This window comes from Diadema antillarum, unplaced genomic scaffold (genome assembly GCF_040938485.1).
Source record: "Diadema antillarum isolate AM-2024a unplaced genomic scaffold, OU_Dant_1.0 scf00000040, whole genome shotgun sequence".
NCBI lineage: Eukaryota > Metazoa > Echinodermata > Echinoidea > Diadematoida > Diadematidae > Diadema > Diadema antillarum.
In genome coordinates, this window is record NW_027270929.1 from 2461443 (window position 1) to 2487056 (window position 25614).

A 25614-nucleotide genomic window follows, 5' to 3' on the forward strand; every position below is an offset into this window, starting at 1 on the left:
GCATTAATTCAGGAGCTTATGCTCAATCCATGAATGATAATATGAACAAACTGTACAAGATACCGAAGGAATTTCAGACACAGTGTGTATTGAAAAGGAAAATAATCACATAATTTCAATGCCACGCGTCAATCAATTGATTCATATTGTCACCAGTATGCCCTGTCAACCTTTTACTAATGAATACTATACGTATTCTTCGATATATAGTTGTATTTATTTTGACTTTCTACTCTCCAGCTGTGTGAAATAACATAACCACAGAACGTCACAATGATTTGAGAGAGTGTTTCTAAAAGTGGTAATACACGTATTTGTATACATTATCAGCATGCACAGAAATGACATGAAGGTAAAAAGGAAATCCAAGCACTTTCAAGGAAAACTTGATGCACTATACAACGTGTACCTAACTGTTAATCTCTCGTCAATGTAATAGCTGAAGACCTAGTAAATTAAGTAGTGCAAGTCGTGACGCACCTCTGCATCGCATAATTTCCCTACTTGTATACACACTGTCAGGAATTGTTTTGCATACATTTCTCGCTGTTCAATATTCTGTGCTGAGTAAACCGAACATTTTGTTTCTCCCAGTTGAAGTCGTATACTTAATTTCAATCCGAACACAAAAATTTGATTTCACGAATAACGTTGTCCTGGGAATATTCTACTAATACTTTTGGCCATTATAATGATCGGAATGCCTGAGATTGTTCTTATTGTACTTCCATCCAGTCTATGGACTTAAAAATGGTGCTCGCATCATTATATTTTATAATGTTTCTTCGATCGCTTGACTATGCTCCCAGAGTTTAAATGCCTTATTATAATATGTTCAAATTGGACAAATCAACTCTTCACTTTCAATCTCAACAATTAACAAGACAAAATGAATCACAAGGAAAGTTTTGCACTGTTACAAAGCAATAAGTAAAGACTTTAACTGATTAATGACAGAGCAAAGCATAACACAACGAAGCTTCCTGTATGTTCAAATATATAAGAAAAGATAGAATGATATTAAAATAAATGTGTTGTATTGGTCCAACAGTTGCTCATATTCCATCCTTCAAATTGGACAAATGCAGTGAAATATTTATATATTCATTTTGTGTTATTTATTTTGTACCGCAGGGTACAAAAAAAAATGACAATCGCTTACTTTAAAAAAAAGGGATTCTCAATCACAGGAAATATTTCCTGTAGCTAATCATTTCACATCAGATAAAATACGACACGTTTGAATGCAATTTTTGTGCATGATCAGCAGATTAGTATAGACAGTTGCCGTCACTTTGAATATGGCGCTCGAACTAGGCCTACAAATCTTTTCCCTTCCAGCACCGAAGTGAACGTGATCAACTAGAGTGATTGTCCCTGGGAGGATTATTTACTCTATGTAGCATCTTGATCAAAATAACGTCATTAACCAATATTAGCATAACAGGGGCGGATCCATGAATTCCGTACAGGGGGGCGCGCCCCCGGTGCGCTCTCCCCTGGATCCGCCACTGCATAATACTAATATCTTGCCCATTACCGGTCTCTTTCTTGGCTATATGTTACTGTCTGTGAGCTTTGCCCTCGGCGAAAAATCGACGTATAAGGTATACATGATAATTCAGCAATGTGAATTATTGCAGAACTTACTGTTGAGATGGGAGGGCAACTTTTCACCGAGTGATGGCGAATTATCCATACGATTTCACTCAGTGCGGAGTGAGTTAGCCTGGACATTATGATTAACACCCACGTGATGTGCGGCGCGCAGATCGATAGAGGGCCCCGCGCGGTCCGCACTCTTGGAATGTCGAGTGCGAAACTCGTGAGAGTAATCGACCGCGACACCACGTCGACGAAGGCGCACTGCCGCTCCTCATACTTATGATACAATTAAGGATCTCCAATGGTCCTATCTTACCATAATGATGAATAAAGTCGTTCTTGTTCATCATGACTCTGTCACGATTGACAATTTACAGCTCAAAGTCAAAATTGATGCCGATGTCATGTAAGTCTTCTTTATATTCAGTGATAAGAATTCATCGATCTAGAGTAAAATGGCTCCTATACTTTCAAGAATGCTACCGTCAAGAACATTCAGATAACATACTTGGATAACGTCGGGGATCGACAGTCGCAACAATGCACGAAGCTTGATAATGTATGTTAAGATTATACTGTACAGATAAGACGTGGCACGCTTGCCCTACACGCGAAACACTGGGCTGTACCATGAGGTGCCTCTCACACGATCACTGATAACTGGAATATTGCTTTTTACACACGTGGAAGGAACACCGTTGTCTTCTCGACATGAATGTATACAAGTAAACAGTAGTCTTTGGTCTGTATCACCAGTCGGACTCAAAACACGTCAGCATTTGAGCGTTAGTTCATTTGGGGTTTTTGGTCCGGGCAAACAAAACCAAAACAAAACATGAAATCGGGTTTCTATCACAATATACATATTGATTACGTTCATTAAAACCACACGAGTATGTTAGGTGAGTATGTACAGGGAGAGATTCATGAGCAACTTTATCATCACGATTTACCTATACAATATTTGTTTCTTAAATCATATCGAAGTCTGAATCAACCCTTCCGAACTAGACAGAGTTCTGTTCACAATTTTCCATTTTATTCAGTTAATTCAGAATAATGCATTTAATGTTGATTGCGTATGTTTGGGAGTGTGTGTTTAATATCCAGAAGATGCCTATGGGCCTTTTCACGTCACGACAAATCTTCACTCTAAGTCTACCGGAAATGTATCGACATACGGCGAACAGGGAGAGAGTTTGCTGGAATATGAATGCCACAGTAACTTTTCGTCTCTTCGTGGCCTGTTTACTTTGCTCTTCTTTTCTTCTGTAGTTTTGATGAAAAGTTTGTTAAGACGGTGAATAGTGAGGATGTTTATGGTAATAGCAATGTTGCTCAGAGTTTTGTCAGAATTATATGTACAGTAACAATCAGGCTACATGATTAATTGTCCTGACCACTCTTTGCGCATGCGCGCGCTCTAAACATCCTTCCAATTCGATGTCAGTTCTTTCCCATATTGCTTCGTGACGCGCGCGTTGTAAAGGAGTAGCAGCAGTACTGACTGCTACGTCTACTTGTATTTACAATCCACCCCTGACAGCTTGACTTCGGCTAGCCTCCTCAGACAGGTGTTACTGGCTTAGCTTCCAGCACCATTCCGTTCATTCTACTTTCCTGCTCTGCTGTGTACATGTTGTTGTCGTATCCATTGGGCCACTGTTTTTGAGTGTACAGATTCTTCATCAGACGCTGTGGAAAATGAAGGAAAACGTAGATGATAATCATGAGGTGATGAAAAGACAGCACTGTCTCCATAGCAACATTCGGAACTATCATGACTGTACACCAACGTTCTACGACAAGTTTCAACGAAGTGGAGCGTTTTCTTAGCCCTTTGAGAGAGGGTCTACGTCTTCTCCATGATCCAAGCCACATGCCTACTGTTGAGCCACCTAGAGACAAGCTTTGGGTGTATCATACCTCTATGTTTACAATATGGACATTCATTAACAATCCTAACGCTTAGACTGATGGTTTGATGGTACTCATGAAAGACCCAGTGTCACGTAGGGATACCATGTATGGGAAGGTTGGCCCCGCTCGGGTTAACTATCCAAAATGAATGTAACGTTCTCTAGACTGATTCATATCCATTCTGTATGTATATAATGAAATATTGTTTAAAGTCCGTATGCACTTAATTTCTTTAATATATTATTTACTACTATTCATTGGTCCCGGCATTAATTTCCATGATATGTGCATGTATGTTTATACACATTGCTTTTGTTTTTATTGTGTACATAATGTACTTTTGATTTATTTTGTGCCGAATAAATTGAATTGAATTGAATTGAATTGAATTGAATTGAATTCATTGATGATTGGACGTATGTTAAAATGTAATTTGTGTGCCGGAAAATTAAGAAATGAAATGAAATATTCGAAAATTCGAGATTCGAATTATGTACTGTACAGCTTTATCACTGATCTCTAAATGTAGGTACATGACTGTGTACTCAAACAGCCAAAAAATCTCGACCGAAGTCGACCGCTGCCGACGAGCGTACGCTCCGATGTACGTTATACAATCGCTGACCGATGATTTTTCGAATGTACCCCGGAGGGCAGCGACTGGAAATTGATTTAATCGGGCCATCCATGAATCCCTACGCAACCGGGTCTTCAATCTAATCTTGAGACTTTTTATATGGACCCCAAAAACGATCAAGAATTGGTACATCCATTCTTTAAACCAAAATATAATTATCTCTAACTATTGCGGCTTCTTTGCTTTATTTGCCCTTACAAGTATGTTCTTATTAGAATGAGTGAGTTTCTTTGGGTAGCACGCTCCAATAGCAAACCCCGCCGAAATCGTCAACTTATGATTTAATGATGTACAAAATGCTTTAATTCATTTCTTTACACTGATGAGATGAATAGTGACAAAGCAATTTAAGTAATGTTTTGCGTGATTCTCTAACCGGCAATATGAACCGTGGTATTCAGAAATATTCGATATCATTGTGCAGATGTCTATGGCACGCTAAATGTGGTATAAATCGGAAAAGTTGGTTTATCGACTAATAGACTAAGTTGTTTCGACGATAAACTGCAAGTATATCAAGTTTGTCACTTTAGAAGGGGCATTAATTGGCTTGCCTGTGGAAGCCAAATATCCCATAAAACGATGACTCGGTTTATCTATCGTAAATTCATGTTATCGAGGAAAAACTGAGTTTTTTTCTGTCGATAAACTGAGTTTTCGCTTAATGGAACAGTCGGCTTGTCATAGATGTCAATATGGCAAGGTGTAGCTCGCTGTGTAATAGAGTTCTGTGTTTACATTTGAGCAGGGCAGTGACCCCAATCTTTTGGCCGTCAAGTCCCGACAGTTTTACTCACAGACTGGTCAATAGCCTGTCTATGTATAAAAGGTGTAAGAAACTCACATCAGTTAACGAGCCAGGTGTTGATACCATCTGGTAGATGGCCGTGATCGGTATCATGGCGATGGACGTGCACGTGATCAACCAGCCCACTGCCACTGACCACTCAGGGTAGATGTATTTGTCCAGACGCAGCGATCTTTCATTCGCGAGACCGAACCCCATGATGAACTGCCAGAAGAAAATGGTAAAAACGCGCATCGCATCGCAACGTTATTGTCAACATCATCGTCGTTCTAACTATCAGAAATAATAATCATCATTTCTATCATCACATTCGTCATAATAGCGAGCGTTATTCTTTATACCAATTTCATCATCATCATCATTAACAAAAACACTCTGATCATTATCACTGACGTCATCATCAATGCATTCATCATCAAAAGAAGCCACAGAGGTATGTCTTTGTGGCATGTGTACACGTGTGCTTACCACTATCATTACTGGGCTGAGGAACATCCAGCAAAACCGCCAGTAATAGCCGGGTCTCCAGCCCAACATCTGATTGATGTCTTCTGAAATGCGTTTGGTTGGTATCGTCAGACCTGTAGCATTAGTTCGTAGAGAAACGTAATGCATGATCCCAAGGTAACTTTGTATACACCTTTTGCAGTTGAAGTTGATATCATAGGCAAATGGTTAGACTTGTTACACAGTAGACATTGGTGGTATCGCCATGTTTTATCCCAGGTCAACTGCAGGATACATAAAATCTTGATAATTCTATTAATGCCTTTCTGCAAACCTGTAAGTATAACTGTATGTCAAACTCAAACATATGGATACGATCAGTGATGCTATGCAGGCTTCTATTTATGCATCCATAATCAACTTTATGATATCAAATTTGCCCGTTTAATACACGATAACTATGCACAAAAAGATTGGCCTAGACGTCAACACATGTAAACATGTAGACGCAATTATTCGATCACACCTATATTAAGAAGTGTATCCTACGTACTTGTAGATTTCATACAAGAGTCAAGCATTCAGCTATTGTATGAGCATTCTAGCCTTGGGGATCGATAATCATATTATTCTATATATATCAAACAGTAATCATACTTTTGTGACACGCTGCTTACCATACAGCCATGCGACTCCGATTGTCTCGAATACCACAGTGAACAAAATCGCGTAGTAAGCTACACAGTTGTCAAACAGGTTCACAAGATACGTTCCACCCTGCACAACAGGAAGATTCAAACAGGCATTAAGTATATCGATAATACACTCTTCACTGTATTGTAAGGAAAGAAATAGGGGCCAAGCGATAAGTGGAGGAGGCATTGTATATATTAATGGATGTGATAATGAGCTTGTTCGGAAAAAAAAAACACACAGACAAAGGAAGAGAAAGTAAAACAAGAAGAAGACGCAAAATTGAAGAAAAAGAAGACGGAAAAATAACAAAACGACGGAGTGAATAAGGGAGGTGATCGAAAATACAGAAGCATTTAACCTTTTGTCTGTTCAATAATATTGTCGACTAGCAGAGAAAAGATGTCAGACAATGAACTGACCTGCGAAACGAACGATAGCCCCACCAAGTAGTAGACGGCGAAAAGAATGGCGATGAACACCTCGCGATGCTTTTTAACGGCCCGCGGGAACTGATCGGACAATCCAGTCAAGATGGCTTCGGAACCTCCAAACTTGAAACAAACCAAATCCATAAAAGTAATATCGAATGAGTATTCTACTCTTTTTTGTCACTAAGTTATATACGACTCCTCGATATTATCATTTCATGGGTGTGGGAATTTGTAGGGGAATTGAGCAATCTATATAGTCATTCTCCTGATAAGAAACGATAATCGAGGTGAAATTGGAAATCCACCAGGTAACCATGTACATTTCTATTGACAGATATTTCATAACTACACCCCCAGAAAGAATTGATAGCGATTACTGGATCAGCACCTGGTTCCAACACTTTAATATAATGTATGCTATACAACTTATTTGATCTGTCTGATCTTCTATTGGGTGTACAGTATAATCATTAGCATTTTAGTATTTTAAATTGAAAGCAGCATTATTATCTATTCATTATTACTATAAATTACTATTATTATTATTATTATTATTATTATTATTATTATTATTATTTGTTTTATCATCTATACTATTGTTAACATCGGCGCTATTGTTGTTATTGTTATTGCTTTTATCATTATCATCATCATCATTATTATCGCTGCATACATGACTGTTTAAACAGGATTATTCAAGGAAATGGGGAGAGTGAAGTTTACCGAGCTGTCGAGACCAAGGGTAAGAAGCATGAGGAAGAAGAGAATTGACCAGACGTTTGATCCGGGCATGGTAGCCAGGGCTTCGGGGTATGTGACGAAGACAAGACCAGGTCCTGCAAGAAAGAAAGAAACCAACAATCAAACAAACAAACAAACAAAATCGGGTAAATTATGTTAATTTTGAAGGACCAGTCCTATCATTTGTTACCATCATCCATAATTCCTTTGATATCCATATCCTCGTCTTGCAGCAACGGACTCTACAGGAGGCCTAGCGGATGGGAACACGCGGAAGATGACGAAGTACAGCATACAGATAAAGAAGAAAACGTACAACTAAGAGGACAAGAGTCAGTTCCCGCTATAAGTTTTTGGCGAGAAAAAAACTGTGTGTGCATGCACAAAGTTTTCTGGCCGCACTGACGGAAATCACCGGAAGATAAACGTCCATCCAAAGCATAAAAATGGCATGAAACGCGTTGTAAGGGATATCAACGGATGCAAAAAATCGACATTCGTTCTCTTGCGTTTGCCTTATCCGGCAAAGTGTGACAGGGGCATAGTGGTTTTTTTTTTACCTTCCGTTGCCACTTCGTCGACGCTCTGTCCGTTTCTGACGGCCATGTATCCCAGGACAGCGAACACCACGAACCCAGCAAGGAAACTCGTCATGCAGTTGATGCAGCTGGTAAGTAGAGCGTCTCTGAATGGTACGATGAAAGTTTGAAGAAAATTCCACCTCACCTCATCTCTGTCTCTTCTACATATATAACTATTTCTACTCGTTTACCATCATGTTCAGTGTGTGCCTGTGAAGAAATTCATAGTCTCCTTCACAGAACAATTATGATAGTTGCCTGGAACTGAATAATGGCTGCAAAATATAAAGCAAGATCCGTCATCATGTAACAGAAACTGGATCTAGAATGGAAGTTTCATGTACTATGCTTTTTCGTCTTCCTCTGTGTGTATAGGCCTATGACCGATGCATAGATATATTCATCCTCTACATTCCCATCTAAATTACAATGGAACAAATCTTGACACGTTAGGAAACTACTGTAATTCAACGATGCAAGCTTTCGTATACAATGTATATAATGCATGCACTCGTAAACGCGCAATAATATACCCTACATGACACGCATAATATTTTCAATCAAGTTTTAGTCTGCGCGTTGCACGTAAACACTTTGCAAACAAGTCAATCGCATGGGTATAGCTACTGCGCTCTTCTTAATTCATTCCTTAAATTGCTTAAATTGTTAAATCGTAAATTCTACAAATGACATAATAGTATGTGACACAAAATCAAATGGATCAGTGCGCGAGGCACCCAAGTTTTCTCGCCAATAATGCATTGTTTGATACATGAGAACATGATATCATGCTTTATTCCACTTAATCTTCAAGACTGTGGCGGGAGAAGATATAGGCATATTCTTTCTATGCAAAAATTTGTTTACAGATTATAATGAAGTATAGAAAAGAATCAGGGGGGAATGTATTCTTTAATCTTCATGTTCTCAATTCACTCCTGTCGTTGAAGTAGGCCTACATACATCTAAGAAATGCCCCTTTTCGCTTTTCATTTTCTAAAACTCACTTGTAAATGTTGTTGTGGAACCTGTTGTAGCTGGCAAAAGCCAGAAGCACACCGAAGCCTGGACCGAGCGAGAAGCAGATCTGGGCGGCCGCATCAACCCAAACCTAGTGGAGTGAAATGATGGAATCATAAAGAGGAGATTGGGGAGAATATTACGCATGGAATGAGACAGATGACGATTTTTACAGTTTTTATTTTGGGGGCATTTTCCGACAGGACCGTATCACTGCTTCAAAAGCGCTTGTCGCCGAATGTTAACAGAAGTGATTTCACTATGTCTAACAAGCTCATCCCCCCATAAAGACCAGAGAGTTATATGGTATAAACAATAATCAGTGCGGATGGCGTAAACAGCAGATTACAGTGTTACTTTTCGTTTTTATTTCCTCATTTCAAAATCGTGAAAATTTAAAAAAAAAATCGATGGTTGGATCTTCGTTTCGAAGGATTAGCGTATGTTAATGAGACTTTTCTTTTTCTCGTCTCTTTGTCGGTGAAATTGTGCGGACTTATTGACAGGAAACGCTTGGTTGACTCGACTTCTACGTAAACAACAGGTGGGGGCGTACACTCTGGTAAAATACCCACACAGTACGCATGAAAGCCCAACCAAGTGCCTAACCCTAGCCGAACCAAAATTGGGTATCATGATTAAGTGTGCGAGAGTAGGACTCGTGAAGAGGCCGTCACTACCTGTTTATTTCTAAATTAGCCTATGGAAGATGTCCTTACCATCTACAGGATACTGAACCATTTCCTTTAAATATATATATATATATATATATATATATATATATATATGAAAAAGAGAAAATGTGAAAGACGAAAATGAAGGACAAGAAAAACAACAACAACAACCACCAACAACAGCCTGCATGATTTCTTCAGGACAATCATCTGCTTATATACACAATAGCCGCGGTCACACTGGCAACAGATCGCGAAGTTTAAGATCGTGATCTGTTGCCCGTGTGACTGCCGCCTTTAAGGTCGCCTGCCAGTGATGGTCACAGTGTCAACTTAAAGGGGCATTCCAGACGATTTTCATTATTTAACATCACGCAGTACATAAATCGACAACTCCATGTCTAAATTTGTGGAATTTATTGTGGTCTTTGAGCAGAGAAACCAATACTATGAAAAATCTTAAACAAATTACACTGAACAGTGTTGATGACATAGGAGCCTCACATATTTCAGAAATGTAGCAGTGTAATTCCATTACAATACCGCTCACCTGTGTATAACCTATGCATGCCTTCTTCTTTTGTTCTGTTTCCTCAAGCCCCAACTCGTGCATTCTTATGGTGAGGCTGCCATGTCATTATCCTCGTTCATTGCAATTTGTTATAATTTGTTATAAATTTTGAAAACATTCGTATTTATCTCATCCAGATCACTATAAATTCTGAAACTTTGTACTCAGCATAACTAATTTGCAGTTGTTCAAATGTATCAAATTCTGAAAATCATCCGGAGGTCTCCTTTAATGAACTTACCTGAGGGGAGCGGAGAAGCTCCCACTTGGGGATCAGGTAGTACTTGATGCCCTCCCCGGCTCCCGGCAGAGTCACACCGCGAATCAGCAAACAGAAGAGGACCATATAGGGCAGGGTCGCCGTAATCCACACAACCTGGAGTTAGCATGGATAGAGATTGCCTTTTTATACAGTCAAACCTGTCTTAGTGACCACCTGTCGTATACGGCCACTGAAAACAATTCCGTCCTAGAGAAAGATCGTATCAAAGAACCCTGTCTAGAGCGGTCACCTGTCTATAACGGCCGCTTTTGTGTTTCCCTTGGGTGGCCGCTATAGACAAGTTTGACTGTAGTTGCTATAATTTCTTTCACCATTGCAGCACTTCAAAGCCTCACTCAAGACTCACATTTTTTTTTTCACCAGGCATTCAATTGCTAACTCTTGGAGGAGTCTGCGCCTCTTAATGTTTTCAAAACAGATACATGGCGCTATACAAATGCCGTGGATCATCATCATCATTGCAGTCATGACGACGATATAACAGAAATTCTGAAAGTGGTGAAAATTGTCTAACTTGCCCAAGGTAGATTCTTCAGCTGGTATGGAGAGCACTGGCACCAGTATTTTCCCAGTATTAAAAGGGTGTTTCCATTTTTACCTACAGGTTCAGATCACGGACGTCGTGGGGAAATATATCGTCAAATAATAATTTATGGTTGACTTGGAAATTTGTACAGGTCTTCGCAAGTGCTTAATGTGCGAGATGTTGGCGCCTCTGTAAACAATAACGCTTCATAAAGCACTGAAATTTGATGTAATGCAAAATTGAACTGTAAACAATTAAACTCTCAGTCTAATCATTATTTCATGTAAGAATGCATTTAAAAGGGTTTCTTGTGTCAGCACCTAGAACTATCGTTTTCTTCCAGACTTAACATGCAGCTACGTAAAAATCATCTGCAAATGCAGCTCTTGCTGGCTTGAATTTTCGATATCATCTTCAAAGTTGTAAAAGGCATAATGATAGATATATCATCAATGTGGTGTCAAGGAGGCTTTTAACCGTTCCGGCAATTCTCAACTACATGCGAGTACAAGAATATTATTTGTATGATTAGAGTTATGTAGAAACGGAATAATCATCCCTTATGATAGACTTACACCTTGTATATCCTATTCAAGTTGTGACAAGATTTGGACATGAATAGATTTTCATGATAATCTTTTTCTTGTTGTTGTCGTTTTTTTGCATGGTTTTGTTGTCGTTGTCGTTGTTGTTGTTGTTGTTCCTATTGTTGCTGTTGTTGGTGTTGTTGTTGTTGTTGTTGTTGTTGATGATGTTGTTGTTGTTCTGTAATGTTTGCATTGTGGGTTCTGACCTTTCCTGACCCCTTGATTCCTTTCCAGAGACTGAAGTAGCAGATGATGTAGACAGCGAGAAGACAGAGCGCGAGTTGCCACACCACCTTGCCCAGGTCATGGATGCCCGGACTCTCGTGCATCTGCAGGACGGCTCGCCTGTAGCCGGAGAAGTGCAGTAAGAAAGTCAATGAATTGATTTGCAGGGAAACGGCATAAGGGCTTAAAGTCCGTCATTCGAGAAGACTGGGGAATTTTATTATAGCGCAACCGTCCACCGCCATGACCGTATAAATTGTCGAATATAGAATCCTAGATCAAGGGCAAATTTAAGTTACAGACGATTGCGATGCGTTCATGGATACACAGAATGATCAAACTGAAGTGATTTTAATAGACAGGCCCACTTGGGACTCCCCACTTGTTTTTACCCCGGAAGTGGCACCAGAAAATTGCGGTTAAGCCCCCAAGGATTTGTACTGGGTCCAGTCTTGTTTTCGTTGTACGCATCTCCTTTGGAAGCTTTAATAGGTTCATTTGGTGTTCAAAAGATGTTTTATGCTGATGAAACCCAACTGTAAACCCGGAAGTGGCACCAGAAAAATGCGGTTAAGGCCCCCCTTTTTTATACTTGTTTTAACCCTTTCCGTGCCAGGGAATTTGGACAGTTTGTGTATATAGCGTTATGGGACTTTCTGTACTATAATCAGCACACAAAGGGGTAGTGTTATGCTCCTTGAAATAAAGCATTATAATGGCATACAGCCGCATTTCATCAATCGGCGGTACTGAAACTTCCATCAACTCTGGGAACAGTCTTAGACCTCACTGGCAAAGCTTTGGACAGGTTCGAACCATTTCAGGGCTTCCACATTATGGCCCCACCATTATTATTACAGCACTTCAGCATTGCCAAATACCAATTCTTAAAAGGACATCGCGGATGAAAAAAAAAAATACATTAAAGATATCGTCCAAGGATATTAGCACTTAGAACTTTGGATCTCAAGTTTCAAAAGTTCACTTCTAATCAACTGTACCAAAGCACTCCTATTGCATTTCTGTAATAAAAACATGATTACTGCGTACAAATATCTGAACAAAGGAGCCACAGCTAACACAAGGCTCTTTTTTTTTCTGGTTTCCGAACACAAGTGCGACGACGACGATGGTGATTATACTATGGAAGACATACTCGTAGTATTCCGTGGCCGCGGACTTCGTCTTGTTGATGACGAAGGTCGTATTGATGCCGTCGATCTCGGTGGTGTAGTTGTAGTAGTAGGTCGGGCCATCGGCAGGCCGGAAGCAGTAGATGGTGTTCCAGGAATTGTCACACGTGCTCCACGGCAACACGCGGTTGAAGGAGGCGAAGAGGTAGTAGATGGAGTAAGAGATAATCACGTTGTAGTAGAAGTCGACGAAGAAAGCGATGCAGATCATCGCAAAGCCGACACCTGAATTACCGGATGGGGGGAGAAAATGACGGAAGAAACATTTCGTTACAGAAGACGATGGGAGAAAACAGGAAGGACAAACGTTATTACGTTTTGTAGAAAAATGAAAATAAGTTTGAATTGAATCAAATTAAATCAAATCGAATTAAAATGAAATGAATTGAATTGAATTGAACTGAACTGATCTGAACTGAACTGAACTGAACTGAACTGAATTGAATTGAATCGAATTGAATTGAATTGAATTGAATTGAATTGAATTGAATTAAATTTAATTAAAAATACATGCCAGGATCTACTGAGTTGATTGTTTTGATGTCACGTAATGATGTTGAATATTGTACGTTTCCACGGTTACGGTGTTCATTTACCTTTAAAGAGCGGACAGATCTTGTCCCAGACCGTTACGGGCCCGGTCTGGTTGAACTGACCTAGGGCCAACTCCATGTAGAAGAGCGGGATCCCCATGAAGATCAGCATAAAGATGTACGGTATCAGGAAAGCGCCTGTGATGATTCCGAAAACAAGATGCAAGATATGTGAAACCATGAGCAATGGATGAGATTGCGACCGATACAAAAAAAGAGAGCACGAGAGAAAGTGGTGGTGGTGGTGGTGTGTGTGTGTGTGGGGGGGGGGGGGGGGGGGGCAGCAGAGATTATGCGTGCCTGTTGCTTCAAATTGCAGTTGACCCTTCAATCAATAAGCAATATCGTCAAACGCTTTACCTGAAAGAGTTGGTTGATTTATATTTCGCTTCTGCAAACAACTCATAGACACACAAAATGAAAAAAGCAAATTAACAAAGGTCTGCAATCTATGCCAAGAACAATTAAACGGCAGGCCCCACTCCGGATCCACCATCATCATGGTGGCGCTGTTTAATTGAAGTCTAAATGACTTGACTTTCACCCAGTTTAGTTTCATTTTTCATTTTTCATTTCACACGTGTGGTGTTTTTTTTTTTTTTTTTGTGTGTGTGTGTGTGTGTGTGTTTTATGAAGTGTTATTATGGATGACTCGGCTCTATACAGCCTTGACTTAACTGGGGGTAAGTGACGAACAATAAACAAGGAGTAAATGGCAGCAACTTTGAGAGTTATCTCAGTCTTGCCCCGTCATGACACATAAAAGTGAGCCTTAGATCTGCGACGCGAACGCTAAGACAACGTAGCCTCTCGGGTTGGACAATGGAAACAGCTGCCCCGTGCACGTGCAGAACACAATTTTTGGACGAATAGCGTCGACTCTAGCGTTTGCGTTGCAGATCTAAAGCTCGCTAATATCTTAAAACGGAAACTGACTCCCGTCGGAGAGAGACCTGGGGCCCGTTTCATAAAACTTGTCATCAGTGACAACTGCCACATTTCTATGACAAATTTGCTCTCACCCAATGAGATGCAAGGATTTCAGTAGCTTGTCACATCTATGACAAATTGTCACTGATGACAATTTTTATGAAACGGGCCCCAGGTTGAGAGAGAGACTTTAAAATTGGCTTAACAAAAAAGGATATGCCTATATGAAGACACACGTTCCATGATGACCCGTGTATGTGGTTCAGTGGACAAGACCATGGTCTCTCAATTCTTGAGATACGGGGTCCGCGTCCCCCGACAGCAGCGCTTTAAGCACTTATCCTTTGCCGATTTTTTCGGAGGGGACTTGAAGCCACCGGTCCAGTGGCAGCTAGTTTGCTCATGAGTACAATGTATTTCAGTGCTTCTTTGGTGGCCACAGAAATAAATCTACATACACACTTCTTACACCCATTACTGAAACAGACACACTAAATTGATGTCGATGTCTCTATTACAAGGAAACATAGAGAATGGCGCCGCTTGTGTGACGGTGAAATCCTAACACGACAGAGGAATAAACATTCGAGATATTTTGCGAGAAATAGAAATATTTCATTTCATTTCATTTATTGTCACTTAATAAAACATGCATACATCAAAATGTGACAACGGTATGACAAGTATAACATGGCAATGTGACAAAAAACAAACGAACAAACAACCAAAGATAAAATATGCATGCACTAACGACTGTTTGTAATTAAAATCATCATTTGCACGATTGGGGATTTTTATCTTGGTCATAAGAGTGGTTCGCAGGAAGGTAGATTTTACAAGGAAGACCAGCACAGTCATCTCAAGCGTGTGTGTTTAAACAAATCCTAAGTTTTCATTATGAAAGTATTCTTCGTGAAGGTTTTGTAACTGTTGTGCGTTTTAGATACAATGATGGGCCTTATGATTGTATATGTTATATCATAGAGCATGCGAGAGGAAAAGTGAAGGCTCCACAAGCTTGAGTATTGAAGTGGCACGTAAGCAAACTATAATTTCTTTTGTACCACCGAAAATAAACGTGATCAAATGATAAACCAATAACACGGCGACAGAGAATGACGATTGTGCGATATCTAGTTTGTTCAAGAGTCATCTCAGGAAGCTGACGGTAGCAGTGAAAATGATTAACTAGAAAACTCCGCCACACCCAGTCAGCCAACTGAACCCAGCCACTCTTTCCGTCCTCACCAGCGCCTATATATCCGTCCGCGCGCGAGGATGTCTCCGTGACGTATCGCTGGCATCGACCTGTCCTGTAGCACAGCTGCACCCTTGAGGCCACCATAGCCGCGGGGGTACAAGATTGTCGATTATAATGAGTGGTAATTTCAATTCAATCCAGCACCCAGCGGACTGTACCCATGAGCGTGCGTGGTGGAGTGAAACTGTAATATTCGCAAGATGCCGGGTGAGAAATTCTAGCGCCAGAACAGTTCAACAACTGAAGTTTAATACCATCTTTGTTTATCAGAAGGTTTGTGCACCACGCTTTTTAAAGAAAACTTTCATGCTACACATTTCCTTTATTCTACCTCATGAAATTTAATTTCAGTGATACATAATAAAAGAATATGACGTCACATGCAGGCCATTATGTGACGTAATAAAACGTTTCATACAAGGCAAGGCAAAAAAAAAAGAGGAAGACTATGACGACGTGAGCGAATGAATACAAATCATGATGATCGTCATTAAACATCGATGCACGTCAGCGCTGAAGTCGATTACAATGAATTCGTTAAGTTGAATTTACGCGCGTTCACGTAGTAATTGTATTCAATAAGACAGAGAGAGGAAGGAAAAATTTATCGTGGTTTTGTCCGCGACTCAACCGCAGAGAAATTGATTTTTTGTTTTAAATGCATCTTTTAGCACAGAGGTTTCAGAGTAGCGGTAATGTTGTCAGTTCTATCCCCTTTACGTCCACATCAGGTTGATTCCAGTACGTAGTCTCCTTAGCGTGTGACATGATCAACGTATCAAAGGGCTGAAAGTCGTCAATAATTCGTGACTATGGTATGCAAAGCGATAATATAGTCTTATTAATATTTTTTTGATCTGGAACGAGACAGCTGCTAAATCTCTGCACCGACTGCCCCCTTCCTCAGCCTGGCACGCTCGGACCAAGGAAAGGGTGTTACTCTTCCAGACATCACTATCGGATTCAACGTTCCAAAAGCACACTGAAATGCACCGATAGCGCGCAATCACCACAAATGAAGGCATCTACGACTTAGCATATTGACAAAGAAAAGAACGAAATGATCCTTGGAGTGGCCTCAATCAATATCTACATATATTTATCAACGTCAAAACAAATTGACGGATTCTAGACGAGTTCTCAGACAAGTTCAAGAATATCTTGAATGTAAACTTTAACTTCCATCGGTTCATGTGTAACTGATATCCCGACATCAAACACAGAGCTGCTCAGTCGACGAAAAATCTAAATCTTAAATAAGATGATAATAAAAAAAGATAATATCATCAATTATCATCGTATGATGATTGACTGTAAGACTCCACCTTCGATTTCCTGAAATTCCTTTTCATACATTAACAACAATTATAAAGAACCGAGATATCATTGAAAGGGCAATAGCTTGTCTAGAATCCGTATCACTCGGTTGTTTTCTAAGACACAAACCACAATGGTTTGTTGATGTTCTCAAGCCATACCGCCTAATGTTTCCGCCGTTGTATTCTTCGCGGGTTCTCGATATTGAGCGCGCCCGGGCAAGCCTCGCCATGTCGCATCGATCGACAGTATCGTTTCGAAATTATAACGGTGCCCGGTTATCGCCATCGAATGTGGGCCCAGATTAAAAATCGGACATCTCTGCGAGAGAGACGAACTGGTAATGGGGAAACAGGTATTGCTGCTGTGCCTGTATCTAGATTTTTTTTCTTTTTTTTTTCTTTTTGCCCTTGCATACCCATCTCAGCGGAAAACAATACTTCAGATCAATATTTGCTGAAATCAGCCTGCCTACTCAAGGTTGATTAGATGGTTCGTGTGTTCAAGCTACTGTTACAGAACTAGCTAATATAGATCTATTTCAGTTTGATGGAAGAGTCTCAACAAACCCCATCTTTATGATGTTTCATTACTGAAAAAAAAGAAAGAAAAACAATGAAAAACAATACTTTTGTCCCATTATGCTGCATAAGACTTTAAACGGCTACTAAATTGAAAGAGATGTCTTTGATGTTGTTTTGCGGTTTTGTTTTGGGGTTTTCCCAGATTAATATGAATTACCTGTAGCTGTGGCATAATATACCTGGAACAGTTTGTCGAAATCAATTTGCAATCGATTATACTTCATACGTTACGAACAGTCATTTAACTGATCGCAGAAAATACTTTTATGTTAAGCTGAATTTGATTGAATTTATATAGCAGTCGACTCACGTATCACTGAGGTAGATTTCATTCTTGATCTCTGTCATACTTTTTTTTTTCAAGGGAATGCGAGGTGATATTGTTTCAGATACAATCAGATTTCATTATTTGCATTATCTATACTAGCGCAGTGTGACGAGCCGAATCACGAGGATATAACGAAAACGGTTAACTTCAGCTTTGCTTCTGGCAACCTATCCTGTGAAGGATGTCTATGATAAATTGAGATGGTTTAGTTGTCGTTTGTAGTCATGTCAGCTGGTCGGGTGTACGTCACGAGTTCGACACCCACGAGTCATACAGTCCACGAGCTATACATCCACGAGTCATACAGCCCACGAGGTAGGCAATATTAAGTGAACGAAGCCAATGAGCTCGACATCAACTAAAATAGGTCCACGAGCTGTACGGTCACGAGTTCGACACTAGGCAAATTAGGCCCACGAGCCTAATTTTTTTAAAAAGCGCATAATCTCGACATTACATCACGGGGCTTAATGTACGTAGTGTCGAGCTCATAGGCGTTATTTGCCTAGTGAGTGTCTAGCGTATGAGTCTGTTTTACGTATAGCTTAGTGTCTAGCTAGTCATGCTAGTGGGCGTGTTGTACCTGATGTCCAGCTCGTGGGCTATATGACTCGTGGGTTTCCAGCTCGTGCAATTGGATGACCCCTATTAGTCGGCCGACATTCTGTCTTTATAAAAAGAAGCAATGCTTATATCTTTTGCTGTGATGTGACCCCCGACCATGATGTAAGTAAAACAAAGAAATGTAAATTCTAAAAAGAATTGATAAACTTGTGAAATGTGATTTGACACTTTCATCAATTACATTTCCCTTCCACAGTAATCATTACCACACATCTTTTTCTTTTTCAACTTGCCCGTGCTTACACTTAAAAAAAGGAAAAGATACACTGGATAATCATATGAAGACCATCTCATTATCAGATCATAGTAAACTGATGTACTTTTAATGCATTGTTCTTCGACAGCCACAAATTGGGAATTGGGCATATATTCAACACCCAGCTCCATCTTTCCTCACTCTATGGACTAACAGACTCTGAGACACTTCCGGTTTCTCTTCAATTTTCCTGATGTTTCCTGTTACAATACAGTGACCACATTGCAAATGCACTCTTCTTGAACTCATCGTATATTCATATTACAACGATTGTTCTCCTCCTTATCGAATGCTTTGTGTTACATTAGATCTAGCCTTTTGTCCAGCCTCGTGGCTTCAATTCATATTCCACTTAGTACACGCCCCGCTACTTATTCGAAACTAGCGGAGTACTGGAAAGACCTGCGAGGCAAGCCACAGGCTGGGGTCAACTCGCACCCTAGTGGCGTCACGGAGCTGACGATACTCGCTCGTGCGTTCACCTCGACTAGCAAGACGCTTGGTGTGAAGCAATTCCTAAGCCACGAGGCCTTGATCAAAGACTACGTTGAAACAAAAGCCTATGAAGCTATGAATGTTTTTTGCAACTTGATTTTCCCCTTAAATCCCAGCAGCACTGTGTTATTCGATGGCTAAAGCTCAGGTTCATGGTCAGAAGATGATAGGTTCGAAAGCTGCCTATAGTGTGTACGCTGGGGACAAGATGACTTACTACTGTGTTCTGTTCCCTAGCGTACATTGAGTTATTATTGTGTCTAAAGGAGTGTTAGCACTTACGTTAACCTTGGACCCAATGTCTTTGTTTAATGATACATGTAAAAAGGGATGGAAGTTTCAGATGGTAGTAGTACTACCAACATGCAACCCTCTGGTTTCCTTTAGAATATATATGTATTTTTTAATGTTAGGCTTTGATTTCATGTCATAACCACACAAAAAATGACTACTGTTCCTGCAAATTCGGTTACTCTTGCTAATTAGCTTATCGTGAAGACAGTTGATTACAATTCAAACCTGTCATTATATGCACCCATGACATTTTGTGATTGTTCTTCTGCATGAGGCAAGCAAGAAGTCCCGATCTTGTTTGACCCACTCAAACTTTGCATTAAAGAGAGATTGGTAGGAGGGGCGGGTAGGTGCCGTCTTTGAACAAATTAACCCCTCACAGAACCACCAACTTGAAGTGCCCTTGACTTCGCATACAAACTGTTTGCCCGTGGTATTGTCAGAGTTAACACTTCGTGATCTGGACGAGCTTCTCTGAGTCTATAGCCATCACCGAAGTGACTGGACTCTCTCCGATCGCTAGTCGGACCACGTAAAATGCCGCGACTGAAAAGCGCGCCTCGCGGCGGCTGTCTCGAGGTGTTTAATGAGGCTCGCTCGGACTTGGGGGGAAAAATCTGTCCGTGATAAATCACGAGAGATAAAAAGGAAAGAGACAGGAGGAAATCGAGAGACAGAAAGGCGACCAATCACATCTTCTCCTCTTCTCTTTCCGAGGATCTTTTTGGCACCGGCGGCCGCCTTTCGTTTACTTTTCGCTTCTATAAAGGAGAAGAGGAAAGGCTTAAAATCCTCGCTTGCGATTTTTTCACGCCAAGAAGGGACCAGAGTTAGACTATCTGTCTCTCCTCCTCGTTTTCATACTCCTCCTCCTCCTCCTCCTTCTCCTATTTCTTCTTCTTCTTCGTCGTCGTCGTCGTCTCCTTCTTCTTTTTCATCGTCATCTTCCTCCTAGATGTGCAAGTATTAAAAGCATGCCCTGAAAGAGGTAATTAAGATCTGGCATGAAGTTTTCCCAAAGTTGGTTTTTAGGGTGCAGCTTCGCCACTTTGAGCATTCAATTCATCTTCTTTCCCTGACGTGTTTGTTAGGCAAAGTTTTGATGTTGTTTGAACGTGTATCTAAACAAGTTCGCTATACTTTATGAGTTCAAATAATTGAACAGCTCACTTTATTGCTCTTTCTCACGAATGTGATCCTGTGGTACTGAAAGGAAAAAACAAAACATACAAAAATCCAAAGATGGATTATTCAAAAAGTAAAGTTGGCTTCTGTCCCAAACAGTATCCGACTTAGTGTTGGTATAAACTCAGATAGCAAAGAAAGACCAACAAGAACAATCGATGGAGATGACACCAAATGCGTTTGAACCTGTCGACGGACATCAATGTGTCATCTAGATTTAGCTAGTGACCCTTGACCCGTAGTTTGGAGTTGCTCATCGCAGGTAGTAGCGCCTCTACACTGCGAGGGAAATCTATTCTTCAAGCACCCTGACCCATTAACTTCGCTTGCTCGTCGTATCAAATGGCCCAGCCGTGTGCTGTTGTCAGCGAGCCAGGCGGCAATGCGGGCGTACAGGTCAACCTGCCGTCCGGCGGATGATACGGTGGGCTGGTAGTGGTGGGGGTGGGGTAATATTGGTGAGGATATCTGTGTGTTTAAGACTGGTGTGCAAGATCAATCATCGTAAGTGACCGTGCATCAGAATGATTGAAGATTCTGGTAGGATTTGAACTGGCTTTAGATGTGATGTGTGCCTATTGGACTCTCCGGTTCCGTGTACTGCACTCGGAACAAGATAAACACAGATTACACGTGTGAAACCGTAATGGCTATAGGGCCCTACACAGTAGGCTGTATAGAGTTTGGATTGTCTCCCATACTCTTTGCGTTTTTTCCGACAGATTCTTTATTTTCGCCGTATTTTGTGATTAGGGAACGTTAGCATGGCATGTTTTTGTTTTATCTGAAATGTATTTCGTCTTCTGTGTCGCATCCTCATAGAAGTTAGTCGACTTTCAACTAATGTACTTGCTAAAACTGCAAACTTTGTGAAAACATCATTTTTCATTACTTTTAAGATAAAGAAGAACCAGTTTTCATCTTAAGCAGCAATGGTAAGCATATGTAAATGAATAATAACATTTGCGCAAAACTTTATGAAAAGGTGAAGATAGTTCTTTGTTATCTTCTGTGGATGTTAAAGAAGCGCATGAAAATGTCGTCATACTGCTTTGCTAAACATTTTATGATCCAGAAAGTAATTTTACCCGGATGCAAAGGAATGTAGCCGATAAACTAACAATAACAGTATAATGCTGAAGTTAGCGAGCTTTTCTGTTTCGTGGAAGGATATTTTGGGTCTCCAAATAATGGCAGACCCCGAGAAAACATGTCTTGGTGTCTGAAATGTGTCGCCACATTCTTGGCAGGTCATGTGTAGGACCTCGGCGTGTTTACTGGGGGGTGGAACAAATTCATCACTGGCGGAGACAGTTCGATACCTCCCCTCGTCCGCCCGCTCTGTCTCATGTCTCCTTCAGTCCTCAATGTTCCGTCTCATCGAATATCCCTTAATGTATCTCCTGTCACAAGACCCCATTCACATGAGCACCCTGATACCGTTGTAGCGCTCTCGCTAACGATCCCGAGTTGAGCGCAATCTCATGTCGCAGCACTCTTCCAACTCCTTTCTCGTGAGTAAAGTAGGGGCACTTACACACACCCAAAACGCTGTCGTAAGACTCTAGTTACATCGTATTATGCGTTCTTATTGCGTGAATGTGAAAGGGTCTATTCGCGCGTTCTCCTATCTGCTCTTATGAAACATCAACTCGGAACATCCAGCCCTCACTAGGGGGAGTCACATTTCCTAGTATTAATCTATCATTCTTTGATTGAAATCTCAGTTTTCTGACACTCCGATCACTCGTCTATCCTCCTTACGTACTCTCTTACGTTTCATATCCTCAAAGCTATTTGTCTCCCATCTGACAGTTATTATACTTTAACCTACTTTTAGCAAATACACTCGATCTCTCCTTTTGAGACAGGTTCTTGGAAAGTTGTAGGCCCTACTTCTTGAAGCATTTTTCTTTTTTCTGTATACAAAATAATGCAACTATCAACTTTCGATTGACTTTCATATTCTTAGCATGATTATCATTGCCTTTTTAGAGGTAGCCATAATTGTCATACTTCAATGGTTGTTGAATACCTCTGGCGTTTTGTGTCACCAAAAAAAAAAAAATACAAGAACAATAGAATTTCTTTTCCATGTAGGCACCTACCTTATAGAAAAACTTCATGAGAATATGGTCAATTTTAGAAACTTTGGTACCCTTTGATCGTTTGAGATTTTGCATGCCTTCGTGTCTTTTGGGGTTTTTATTCCAATTATTTCATGGTTCTGCAAGGGTTTCTTTGAAACTAGGTCACTGCATTTTCCATTCATTTTCTAGTTATTCCCTCATCCTGTCTATGTGTCTTTTTCCTCTGTCTTTATGCTTCTCCCTTTCACACACACATACACACTCTCTCTCTCTCTCTCACACACGCACACACACACACACACACACACACATTTCTCTTACTGAGCCAGTACTACCTGACTACTACTTCGCTCATGATTATGTTCATTTTGAGTGATGAGCGCTATATACTTTACCCCCTAAGATCTTTCATTATCTGGTTTGCTATCAAGCTCCAGTGTTCTCTCTTCTCCTACATGCCTCTGATTCACCTGTCCAAACTCTGCAAGTTTCCGTGGACAGCCCGCTAAAACTGAAGTTTGTTGATAATCCAAGGGTCCTAATAAACATCTATCCGATCCCCCCACCCCCTCCTCAATCTCTCTTGTTTAATGTCTCTCTATATTGCTCACCCCGTCTTACTTCGCAAATTTGTACGCTAGTCTCAATTCATTCCCATCTCATTTCTTTTTGTTGCAGGCTGTTTTCCCTCCACTCTCTCCCCCTCTCTCTCTCCTTCCCATAATCTGTCTTTCCCCATAACTCTCCCCATCTGTCTTCGCTTTGGTTTTGTTTTGTTTTTTCTTCTCTTTGTCCCTGCTCGGCTCTTGGTATGCTCTGGGCGCTTTTAATCAAACACAATTCCCCGCGGCGGGGGGTCGTCGCTTTTTATCGATTTATGATGATCACGGAATTAATCGTCGCGCGGATTCGATGTAAGCGGCCTGCAAATTGATGCACATGTTAATAATCCACAGCGGAACAACTCCGTTCAGTGTTTTGAAGCCAGCTCGCGGCCCGCTTGTCTATATAGTACAGCCGAAAAAGAGACAAAACAATAAGGCATGATGCTCACAGCTTTGGTTCGCCATAGTTAGTCAATTAGACTAGAATGTCTATCGATTGTGAGTATATCTGACCGAGGTGCTTTGCTATTCATGACTAATTTGTGCTCAACAACGCCGAGTACGAGTTAGAGTAAATGACAATTAGCCTTAGAAAAACTGACGTGTTCATGAAATGATGGCTGCTGATTTTTCATCAGCTAAACACCACTAGCTGCCCGTCCTGTTCCCGCTATATCGTCACCTCCCGACGAATCGAGGTCGGGCGAATCTAAACGAAGCGTGGATGCAATGATGCCGATCTCATATGTCAAACTCGATCAATGTTGAATTTAGAAAAAAAAAAAAAGATCACCAGCGACATCTCGATGACATCGTCACAGTGAAAACCCAGAGTCTGAATTGCTGTCACGTCAGAGCAAAATTAAGAAATTGCAATCAAACCATTAGCATGTTACTTCGATCGCATCTGTAGGGGTTATCTACATTGCTATTGCAAAGGATATTAGATTAATATCTATATAAGGAGACTTTCATTCCCCTCGAGAAAGGTGAAGTATTTTATCAAAATGGCAATTAGCACAGAAGGCCTGTCATACTATATTAATGAAGAAGAGGCTATGTGTACTAGTATAAATCAGGTTTGCAATGGCGTATACAAAACAAAATAAAAACCACTGCTATATTTAAGTGTGCCCTGCCTCGCCACGAGACCTGTGATAAAAATGCTTCAGAACCCTACAACACTGGACACTGCTTGAGAGACTTAGAGATAACCCTAGGTAGTGACATACATTCTCATTTCCGTAATGGGCGCCATTCAGGATCATTACTTTGTTTTCTTAGAGATCGTAGGAATCGTATGCCGTTTTCTGGGTGAATTGGCACGCAGGCTTCAAAGTTACTCATCCGAGCCATGCCCGCCTTGCTCTAAGAGTGAGCTAAAGGAAGGAGAAGGTAACTCGACCGGCTCACTGGAGACTTTTCCATCTGTGTGGGTTTGTCCATAAAACTAGAAGTCATGAATGAATTTTGCGCCTCAGCTCCCACATTAGCCAAGACACCGCATGTTAAACCAGCACAAATCAATGATCATGTTCAGACACATTTAAATGTATTTCTTGCTTCTCAATTAACGTAAATTACAATTGCAAATTTAATTCAATTTTCTTCACGTTGACTTTTATTCAAAGCATGGAGTTATTGTGTAGTAGCTCCATGGTCAAAGTGACTCGTGATCTCGTCAAGCTGTGTTTGAGACCTACGTCTGTGCGAGGGATCATTAGTTTATATTAGTTCACGCATGCGCGTACATTATGTAATGATATGTGACGAATGTACATTGTTTATCTTTCATAACTATACACCGTGCTACACAAACGGTATGGCTTTAATACTGACATATCTTGACGCCTCTGGGCTACACTGAACCATGCACAATTAAAAGGTACAATGAATCATACGTCGACAGTATTAAATTGGGATGATAATGCTAAAGTCTATAAAACCGGTTACCTAAAAGCGTTTTCCTAAAAGGACACTGCTATATCAGAGCCTCGGTTATTTCATCGTTCATCCGGTATAAAATTCTTTCTGGAGGGAGTACTGGTTTATGTTAGCCTTCGTGGGGTCCTCCTCAATGGTAGAGGGCGCTGCCGTAGGAGTCGTA

At 40.6% G+C, this 25614-nt stretch overlaps 1 protein-coding gene across 1 annotated transcript in view; it reads right to left on the reverse strand.

Annotated features, from left to right (window-relative positions):
- Positions 1-3148: 3148 nt before the first annotated feature.
- LOC139712134 (sodium-dependent dopamine transporter-like) overlaps positions 3149-25614 on the reverse strand; it is a 44707-nt gene continuing 22241 nt past the window's right edge. The window contains exons 4-15 of the mRNA XM_071623971.1: positions 13542-13676; positions 12909-13170; positions 11734-11872; positions 10373-10507; positions 8874-8977; positions 7846-7970; positions 7268-7380; positions 6533-6664; positions 6095-6194; positions 5439-5551; positions 5007-5174; positions 3149-3300 (exon numbers count right to left, since the gene is read on the reverse strand). Of these exons, the coding sequence (XP_071480072.1) occupies positions 3172-3300; positions 5007-5174; positions 5439-5551; positions 6095-6194; positions 6533-6664; positions 7268-7380; positions 7846-7970; positions 8874-8977; positions 10373-10507; positions 11734-11872; positions 12909-13170; positions 13542-13676 (1655 nt within the window). The 3' untranslated portion in view covers positions 3149-3171. The remainder of the gene's footprint in view (positions 3301-5006; positions 5175-5438; positions 5552-6094; positions 6195-6532; positions 6665-7267; positions 7381-7845; positions 7971-8873; positions 8978-10372; positions 10508-11733; positions 11873-12908; positions 13171-13541; positions 13677-25614) is intronic.